Source organism: Limulus polyphemus, unplaced genomic scaffold (assembly GCF_000517525.1).
Source record: "Limulus polyphemus unplaced genomic scaffold, Limulus_polyphemus-2.1.2 Scaffold364, whole genome shotgun sequence".
Taxonomy (NCBI): domain Eukaryota; kingdom Metazoa; phylum Arthropoda; class Merostomata; order Xiphosura; family Limulidae; genus Limulus; species Limulus polyphemus.
This window is the reverse complement of record NW_013665974.1, coordinates 158,288-168,285: the sequence shown is the minus strand read 5'-3', so window position 1 is coordinate 168,285 and position 9,998 is coordinate 158,288. Positions and strand designations below refer to the sequence as shown.

General features: G+C 31.2%; 1 protein-coding gene across 1 annotated transcript in view; it reads left to right on the top strand.

The window, feature by feature from the left end:
* LOC106457715 (pre-mRNA-processing-splicing factor 8) overlaps window positions 1-8,816 on the top strand; it is a 76,119-nt gene extending 67,303 nt beyond the window's left edge. The window contains exons 36-41 of the mRNA XM_013917162.2: window positions 572-765; window positions 4,572-4,763; window positions 4,913-5,102; window positions 5,419-5,699; window positions 6,047-6,249; window positions 8,483-8,816. Of these exons, the coding sequence (XP_013772616.1) occupies window positions 572-765; window positions 4,572-4,763; window positions 4,913-5,102; window positions 5,419-5,699; window positions 6,047-6,249; window positions 8,483-8,637 (1,215 nt within the window). The 3' untranslated portion in view covers window positions 8,638-8,816. The remainder of the gene's footprint in view (window positions 1-571; window positions 766-4,571; window positions 4,764-4,912; window positions 5,103-5,418; window positions 5,700-6,046; window positions 6,250-8,482) is intronic.
* The last annotated feature ends 1,182 nt before the right edge of the window (window positions 8,817-9,998 follow it).

The following is a 9,998-nucleotide window of genomic DNA, read 5'->3' as shown; positions in this document are numbered from 1 at the left end:
AATATACATCTGGTTGGAGCAAGTGTTGAGTGTCTATTGTTATAGCAAATTTATAAAAAAAAACAATATACATCTGGTTGTAGCAAGTGTTGAGTGTCTATTGGTATAGCAAATTTATAAAAAAACAATATACATCTGGTTGGAGCAAGTGTTGAGTGTCTATTGTTATAGCAAATTTATAAAAAAAACATATAATATACATCTGGTTGGAGCAAGTGTTGAGTGTCTATTGTTATAGCAAATTTAGTAGCCGAGGTAGAATAATTCAAGCCCATTATTTTTTATTTCTTGAGCAAAAATGTTAGGAGTGCAATATATGAAAAGCAAGAAGTATATAAAATCATGGCTAAAGCTAAAAAAAAGAAGATAAATTGTACAATTCTTCAGATCCAGGGTTATGTTAAAGTCTGAATTCATGTAATACTCATTACTGTCAAATGAAGCTTTTTATTTCAATGGAATCTGTTTTTTATACATGTTGCAAGTCTGTTTTTCAGTAGAATCTGTTTATTATACATGTTGCAAGTCTGTTTTTCAGTAGAATCTGTTTATCATACATGCTATCTTGTAGGCCTTCTCTCGACTGATCCTGATCTTACGTGCTTTGCATGTGAACAATGAAAGAACCAAGGTTATCTTGAAGCCTGATAAAACCACTATCACTGAATCTCATCATATTTGGCCGTCGCTGTCTGATGAGGAGTGGATCAAAGTGGAAGTACAACTGAAGGACTTGATTCTTGCTGACTATGGCAAGAAGAACAAGTGAGTATTTGAAATAAGTAGGCTCTAACTATCCTATAGAGTAAGTACTATTACATTACTATGGGATGGACGTACTGAAGGTTTTGTCAGTTGGGTGTTTTATATTTTTTTAGTTATTCAAACTGAACATTAAATGTTTTATAGGTAAAATGTTCTATTTTTTGTGACATGTCTTGACTAATGATCCTGGAACAGAACTTTTGGTAAACTTTGAATCAGCATCATCAACCCTCTTGTCAATGAACCACTTATTCACTGAAATTACATTACATAAACTTTAGATGTAATAATTAAATTGGTGTGTGTGTACTTTAGTTTTGTTGGCATTAATTTAGTGCACTAGTTTTTTGTTACAAGATTTATCAGTGTGAACAATAGTGGTGACCTATAGTAATGGAACAGTTACATTTCCACAGTGTTTATGTACAGAAACCTGTCATCTTGGTAGGGATTTAAACTTGCATGAACTTGTAGTTGTGCAATGGCTCAAATGATATTGTAAAAAAACAAAAACAGGCCTCAGTATTACTTTATTTACCCTTTGAGGTTTATGCACAGAAGTAACTAGTTACTTAGCAGATTTGGAATATTGACCCTTTCCAGGCTGGTGACCATCTTTCAGGTGTTCAGTGGGCACATCCATATCAGATTTCAAAATTTAAATAAATTTTAACTTTATTTCAATAAATATTTTCTCAAAAATGTTTTAGAATTGACTTATCATTTTGTGATATTTATTTCATGTAATTTGCAAAGACAAATGAAAAAAATGTTCAAACTTGCAAATTGCACATCTTGGAGGAGTCTCGTCTGTAAACAATGCACTTATAGACCATTTTTTGTTAATTTTTCTGCTAAACCCAAAGCATAGGTTTGTATTTTATAAGCAGCTATCATCTCTTGAGAACACAATTCAATGTTTTATTTCTTACAAATTCTTCTCTGAGTTTTATTAGTATAGCTTTTCAGCTCCCACTCTTTTATAACCTCACAGCAGGTAATGAACAACTAGTACTTTCAAAATACCTACAAGTAAAATGTAAATACTATTAGATTTGAAACTGGTTATGACAGTGTAGATCGAATAAAGTAGTGTGAGTAGTAATATATGGTTTTGTAAGAAAATGACAGAACCTAGCTTACACAGAGAAGAACAAGTAATGTTGTGGGAAGTTAAGATGACCTAGGAAAATTTTTATATAGTTCCTTTAGACAAACCAGCATTTTGTGTTAAGTCGTATCTGCTCACGAGTTATGAAAAGACATCAAGTATGCCTTATTAGATTCAGGGAGTATGATAAGCAATAGCAAAATATTTGAATATTGTGGTGACACAGTTGACCCCAATTCTTAATGCTGAATATTATTGGTAAGTTTATATTCAAACAAATAAATTATAATTTATTGAAAATAAAGTATATTTATTATATGTAAACTGATATGAGCAAAAATATCATAACCTGTTGTTACCTATCACCATTTTGAAAGGTTAGGTCCAAGGTCACTGTTAAATATGTCAAGCTTCCATGATGTTTTTTTATAGCCAGTAGTGGTAACTACTATAACTGGCAAAATAAACGTATTAATGAATATCAATCAATTTGAAATGTTAATATGATTAAAAAAAACTGAAATTCTAAAACAAGAGAGAAATTTGTTCAAAGTAGATTTTTGAAATTTCACAGTATAAAAACAACAAAATCAAGTTGTGTAAATTTTTTAACCTAATACTAGATGCTATTTAGAACGTTTGTTCTAAGGTTCATACAATTTGGTTGAGTATTTACACGTGAACAGGAAAAATCAAATGTTGTCAGTGATACAACAGTAGTCTGGAAGTAGTAGGATTTTCTCAGCACTTGTAACCATTTTGTGCTTGTTATAGATTTCATGCTATAACTTTTAAATTAGTAAGCGTATCTTCGTAAAATGTTGCATGTTATCAGTAAACAGTACAAGGCTTTCATATGCAAAATATCAGATTTTTTTAAAATTAATTTTTAAGATTTTTTAAGTAATGTTTTTCTCATGTTTTGACTATCCAACATACAAAGTAATTTTGATTCTAAGATTAAAAATACTTTTATGCATCAGAAAATTTTCAAATTTCACATGCAAAATCTTTATAACCTCCAGATAATTATCAAATGCTTTTTTTTAGAAAAAAAACTATTTTATCTGTATGTGGGTTTGGTCGATTTGACTGACCTCATAATGATCATAAAAAAATTAGGAAATAAATACAAATTATGCCTTTTCTTTGTTCTAGAATGACTACAAATTATAACACAAACACAAATGCTTAGTCTAAATAGCTTAAATCTCATAACACTTCTTTTTTATTTGGCTTACTGAGATAAGTCTTTATAGCTTTTGTTTCCAATTAATGAAGTTTAAAATATTAACATTATTAATTTTTTATAAATATTCTAATTATTCTTGAGTTATTTTGAGAATAAAATAATTGTATTAATTTGCTTAGTTTACACAATTATATATCTGGTTGCTGATGCTAGGCTGGGCTTGCAGTTGTCTGTCCTGTTGTTTTAGTCTTTTGATCTCCACTTCAATCCCTTCTTATTTAAATAGAAATTTAGAAAAAACAATTGTAATAATAAATATTTAAGTAAAGTAAAATAAATAAATTTCATAAAAATAAAATATCTAAAAAACGTGGTAGTAGGCTGCTGCTGACTGGCTGCTTCCCTGTGGTAGGTGGTTTGAAATTAGGGACAAAACCACATTACGTGGAGTGTGCACTGACAAACGTGCAGCAAAAGGACTAATTGGAGGGAGAAAAATATGTGCTTTGGCCAGTGTTATAAGCTAGTATGTAACCATAACCTGATGATTCCCCAACTTGAAAACAATCTACCTTTTTTCATACACTGGTTTTAAATAATAGTCTATAAATGAATACTCCTTAACTCGAGTCAATATTTAGCATTCAAGTAACCATTATTAATTTCAAATTAAGGAATTGTACATACATTTAAAACTCAAGCTGCTAGCAAATTTAAAACTTTGCTCCAGTATTTTCGCACAGAAAAATTTCTGAATTAAGGGTGGTTAGTGTTATGTTATATAACAGTTTTGAACTGGAAACTGAAATGACTAGGGAATTTTAATAACTCTTACCTAACTTTAATTGAGATTTGTTGCTAATGTATGGGACAAATGCTGGTGTGAAACTAATCTATAATAGCAATAAATATAAAAGTTGACCTTGTGTGACATTTGTTATTAACAGTGATGTATGAAAACTAACCACCAGCTTCTGTGCAAGGAGAAGGGAAAGAAAATTCTGTCATGCAACTAGTGTTGTATAGATGATGGAAATCCATTGGTCCAAGTTTTTATATTATTTGTAATTTTTACAAAAATGCACCCCTTATTGGTTTTTAAATATAACACATGATCAAATATTATGTTTTCATTTAACTTTAAATAAGATATTTTAAAATTATTTTACACTTAAATATTAATAAATGAACAAGTTAAAGCATGGCAGATTTTCAAAATTGAAAACCAAGAAGCTAAAGTTTGTTAATTATGTTGTGTTTCATGTTATCTCAAGCCACTGTCACTCTGAAGCTTCCATTATTGTAACATTCGAACAATAAATTTATCGGAATACCATAAATTATGTGTGCTTAGAAATGAACAAATTTTATATTTGCTTATGCTTATTTATTGTTCAGTTTTCTATATATAAAGAAACATGCAACATGAATTATTTATAAAATAAAATATTTAGATATTGAAACAATTTGAAATTGTTTATTGACTGATTTTCTGTGTTGCAGTGTAAATGTAGCTTCCCTGACACAATCTGAAGTCAGAGATATCATCCTGGGTATGGAAATTTCAGCTCCATCAGCACAGCGACAACAGATTGCTGAGATTGAGAAGCAGACTAAAGAGCAGTCTCAACTCACAGCCACTACCACACGTACAGTCAACAAACATGGTGACGAGATCATTACTTCAACAACCAGGTAAATTTGTTTTACTGAGTCCAGAAGTGCAACCACTGTTAAAATATTGAGCAATAGTGACTTTACATTGTAGAGAACTTTAAAGATAGTAACATTTAATTTTGGAGTTAGTGTACAAGTTATAAAATATTTCCATTGGGTTTTTGCAGCAATTATGAGACTCAAACCTTCAGCTCTAAAACAGAGTGGCGAGTACGAGCTATTTCTGCAACAAACCTCCACCTTCGTACCAATCATATTTATGTTTCATCAGACGATATCAAGGAGACCGGATATACCTACATTCTACCCAAAAATGTTCTTAAAAAGTTCATCATCATTTCGGATCTTCGTACTCAGGTATGATGTGTGTGATGCAAGTGACTTTAATATAAGGTGTTTGATGTTTAAATCAAGTGTCAGGCTCGAGTAAATATCTTGTTTCACATAGATGTTTTTCAGTTCGAATATTTGGCTGTTACTTGTATACTAGTTTCAGAACTTTTTCTTGTAGTCAATTTGATAATAGCTTATAACTGAAATCTCAAGTTAGTTGTTATACTCAGAAGTAGATTTTAGTACTTACAAGAAGTTACCTGTGGATATCAACATTTTAAGATATATGAGAAATGTTAGGGTTCTTGTGACCAGATGTGAATACATTTGTCCAATTTAGATTGCAGGCTACCTGTATGGTGTCAGTCCTTCAGATAACCCTCAAGTAAAAGAAATAAGATGCATTGTGATGCCACCCCAGTGGGGCACCCACCAGACAGTTCACCTTCCAAGTGTTCTTCCCCAGCATGAGTACCTGAAGGAGATGGAACCTCTAGGATGGATCCACACTCAGCCTAATGAACTTCCACAGTTGTCTCCCCAGGACATTACAACTCATGCCAAAGTTATGGCTGACAATCCCCAGTGGGATGGTGAGAGAACTATAGTCATCACCTGCAGGTATATATGTATAGTGATGCAAGTTTAATAGTCTATGTCGTAGTGATCTCTGATACCAGTTTATTAGATGATAAAAATACTTTGAAAATGAAGAGTGACACAACACAATTTTTTTCAAAGTGAATTGTTCAAAGAAAGGTTAGGACTGAATTCAACTCACTAAACATTAGCTGAAGCAAAAACTTGTTGTTTATACACATTAAATCCAAAAAGTTGTGCAATGATACTTTGATTTAAAAAGTTCCATTTTATAGAAGAATATATATTTTTTTACCGTTTTGTTTTATGTTTATTCTTATTGAAAATAATGCGATTAAACTAATTTTTGTTTTTTGTTCTGTTACCAGCTTCACGCCTGGTTCCTGCTCTTTGACAGCATACAAGTTAACACCTAGTGGATATGAATGGGGAAGACAGAATACCGACAGGGGAAATAATCCTAAGGGTTATCTCCCTTCCCATTATGAGAAAATGCAAATTTTGCTGTCTGATCGTTTCTTGGGCTTTTTCATGGTCCCTAACCAAGACTCTTGGAACTACAACTTCATGGGTAAATGCCTTACCTTTGTACAAATGTGAAAGATGCATCTCTGTAGTAGTTGTTGCTGAGTTAACTTTAATATTAATTTAAGGTGTAAGCTTGTATAGAAATACCAGTGTTAAATGATATATTGAATGTTTTAGTTGAGATCCATGCTATAATTACAATAGTTCCCCACAAAAAAATTAAGTCCCCTTCCCACAAAAAATAAAATTCCTTAGTTTTCTGAAATAAATAAGTAAATAAATATTGTTTTTTGTTGCTTTTCTCTGAACTTATTATCTATATAATTAAAAGAGTAATGTATGTGTATTTATGGGAAGCATTTTAATCTTCATTAACCCTCTCTCTCTACTACGAGTAGATCAAAGTGTGCATGTCATGACCTTTTAGAGAGTTAGATTCAAAATTTAAAAAAGCTACTGTATTTTCAACGTATTCAAATAAACTTGGCATTGAAACATAGATAATAAATAACAGTTTAATATTATATAGGTTTTAATTTCTTAATTTTAAAAATTTAATGACATTTGTTCACTACATTTTGCTGATCCTTTGTTTTTAAACACCCCTGACAGGCATATTGAGTTCAATGTAAACTACTTACTTGAGTATAAATATTAATAAGGCAAAGTAATTTTATAGCTTCAATCATCTCTGTTTATGGATACATAAAATAGAAAGTCAGACCCATTTACCGTGCCTGTGTGTGACATCCTTTTTTCACAAATTATCAATAATGTTTGCTATTAAATAATTTATAATCAATAGAAAGAACAGTTTTTAATTTACTGACTAACATATAATACTACACTACAGAATTCTAGTTATTCTTTCTACAGTATGAAAGTTCCTATTGCTTAGTTTATATCAAGTAGCTAAGGGATTTGGGTTAGATTATGGGATATAATGAAAGTTTTTCATGAGGTATGCCTGCAAGTAGTAGGTGCATTGTGTCATTCAATATGGTAATTTCAGGTGCATGTTTGCCAAGTGATTTGCATCTCTGGATTTAGTTAGACATGGTTCAAAGGGCAGTAAAACAGTTGTAGTTTCCTGTTAGAATCTCCAGTAATTGTAGAAAGAAAAATGGTTGATTTAGACTTATTTCGTATTTTTTTATGGTGGTTACAAGGTAAGTCAAAGCAACCAAGCCCATTTAGAGATACAGAGAAAGTAACAGATAAAATATAAAGTTTTACTGAAGAAAAAGGTTTGATATTCATTTAGGAGGTTTTTGAGGTTATGCAAATTAAATTCAAAAACTGTAAGATTAACAAAAATATTTATAATATTAACATGAAAATCACCTTACACTCAAACTAGTCAACGTGCTGACTCCTTATATTTACGAACATATCTTTAGTAAAAATACTTAATAAAAAAAAAAAAATTTTTTTTTGTAATATTTACTAAAAGATTGCTAAACTTTGTAAAGATGCATTAAGTACTTTCAAAGTTATAGTATGTATATTTTCATGGTAGTTACAATATGTAGAATACACGAGCCTGTGTTCATAGGATTAAATTATGAAAAATGCAGTTAGGAGTAGGGAAGTGTGGACGACTTCACCACATGTGTAGGGGTGGGGTGAGTGTAGATTATGCATTGCAAAAGGAAAGGTATTTGAAAATGTCACTATATCTGGTGTCTCTAACTAGATAAGTCAATCAGTTTGTCATTTTGATCAGAACATTCAGTTCAAAATGTCTTTTGTACTAGACGTGCTTGATGGGTATTGTGTTGTGGAATAGGTTTAACCCACTTAGGTCTAATTTTGAATTCATCAAGATGCCCAGCATGGCCATCAGGTTGTTCAGAATTCTACATCCCTAATTTATATGTGAGTAGTCTAAGCAGGTCACTTAACGATTTTAATTACTTTAAGTACACTGCATGTTCTTTACATTTTATATATTTTGTGCATTCAGATACAAAATAGTATAACCAAAAGAATGTTTCATACACAAATCACGAGCTTACTCTGTAGTTTTAAGTTATAAAAAGATTGTGATTGAAATTGTTAAAAATAGAACTACTGCATAATATTTTAGTCTTGTTGATTTTGTTCTCTCCACAAAACTAAAGAAGAGCTATATGTTGGGTTAGTTATCGGGTCAGTTCATTGGGTGATATGGTTCACTGGTGTGTTTTATTTGAAATGTTTTTTTCTGTCTGTATTTTGAGAATTTTTGCTCTTCAAAACTTTTTTTTTGACCATGTTTTCTCTTGATTTTTCAGGTGTAAGACATGACCCAGCAATGAAGTATGACTTGCAACTGTCTAACCCTAAGGAGTTTTACCACGAGATCCATCGACCCGCCCACTTCTTGAACTTCAGTAATATTGAGGAAGGCGAGAATATAGGGGCTGATAGGGAAGATTTGTTTGGTTAATACACACACATGATATTTGTTGTTTTTATGCAGTTGTATCCTGCTGAATGTAAAAGTAGCACTAAGTAACACTTGAGTTGGACATCAATCTTGAATGTACAGATCAAACAAACTTATATAAAGATGGTACGAGTTGTTTCTTAATACTGTGTCAAGAAATAAATTTTCTGTTTTAATTATCTGCTAGTGAAGTTTAAATAATTTAGGTATTAAAATGAGAACATTGGTTATTTTGTCTTGTAAACCTATCGTCTTCAGACCTGCATTTTTTTTACTTACACGTCCTGAGTAAGATACGGGTTTTAGCCCACCAACATCTTTTTCTTACATTACTATTAGCTAGTTCATGGATAGGAAGCTTGCATATGTTTTAACCTAAGAACAGAAACCTGCTGACTTTTTAAATACTGTTGGTAAACAAGATTTGTGTGAGAAAATGACTATATATTTTAGTTAGACTAGCTTTGATACCTACACTGTCAGACATGTAGTAGGGTGTTTTTTTAAGTAATGTTAATAATGTAATTTCATTACATGCACTGCCAATAGACTTGTGGGCAGGTTGTAGCCCACAACGCTTATCCATTGGTAGGAATGGGGTTTTAAATTCTCATTGAGTGGTTAGTTTGATCAGAGTGCTTTATGATTTGCTCCAAATTGGAAGCTCTGGAAATGATGTATAGAATATGTAGTTATTCAAATTCAATTATTCTCTGCAGGGCAGGTGTACGTAGTTTGTTTAGAAAACTTGTTTTTCTTTAGCTCATCATTTAACTTGGATATGTTTTGAGGCAGAAAGTTTAGTGAACTTTGATATATCCAGTTAAAATAATTTTTTTGCAAGTATTCATTGGATGATATATACTTGTTTTGCATAAATATATTTGTTTTTTTTAATTATGGATACATATAGATGTATACATTGTTTACTCATGGCAACTTTTAATTTTTTACTTCTGTAAGAGATAAATCAGCAGAAAGACATCTGTTCATAATCTGTAGCTTGAATGGGTTGGCTGATTACACTAGCTTCTGGCAATAAAGGATGTAAAGAACTGTGTTATGTTAACTGAAGATTGGAGATGTTATGACAAACAATTATTGCTTGTCTCCTCTTCCATTAAGTATCAGTCTACCCAGTTTACTTGAAGACCATTTTTTTTAACATTAAGTTTTCTATGCATGCAGAATTCAGATATTGGTGTGTGTTGATATTCTTTGTTTTCAGTAATCAAGTAAAGAAAGTTTAATTTCTATAAAACTGTAGCTTATCAGGTGATATATATATGTGTGTGTGTGTGTGTGTGTGTGTGTGTGTGTGTGTATATATATATATATATATATATATATATATATATATA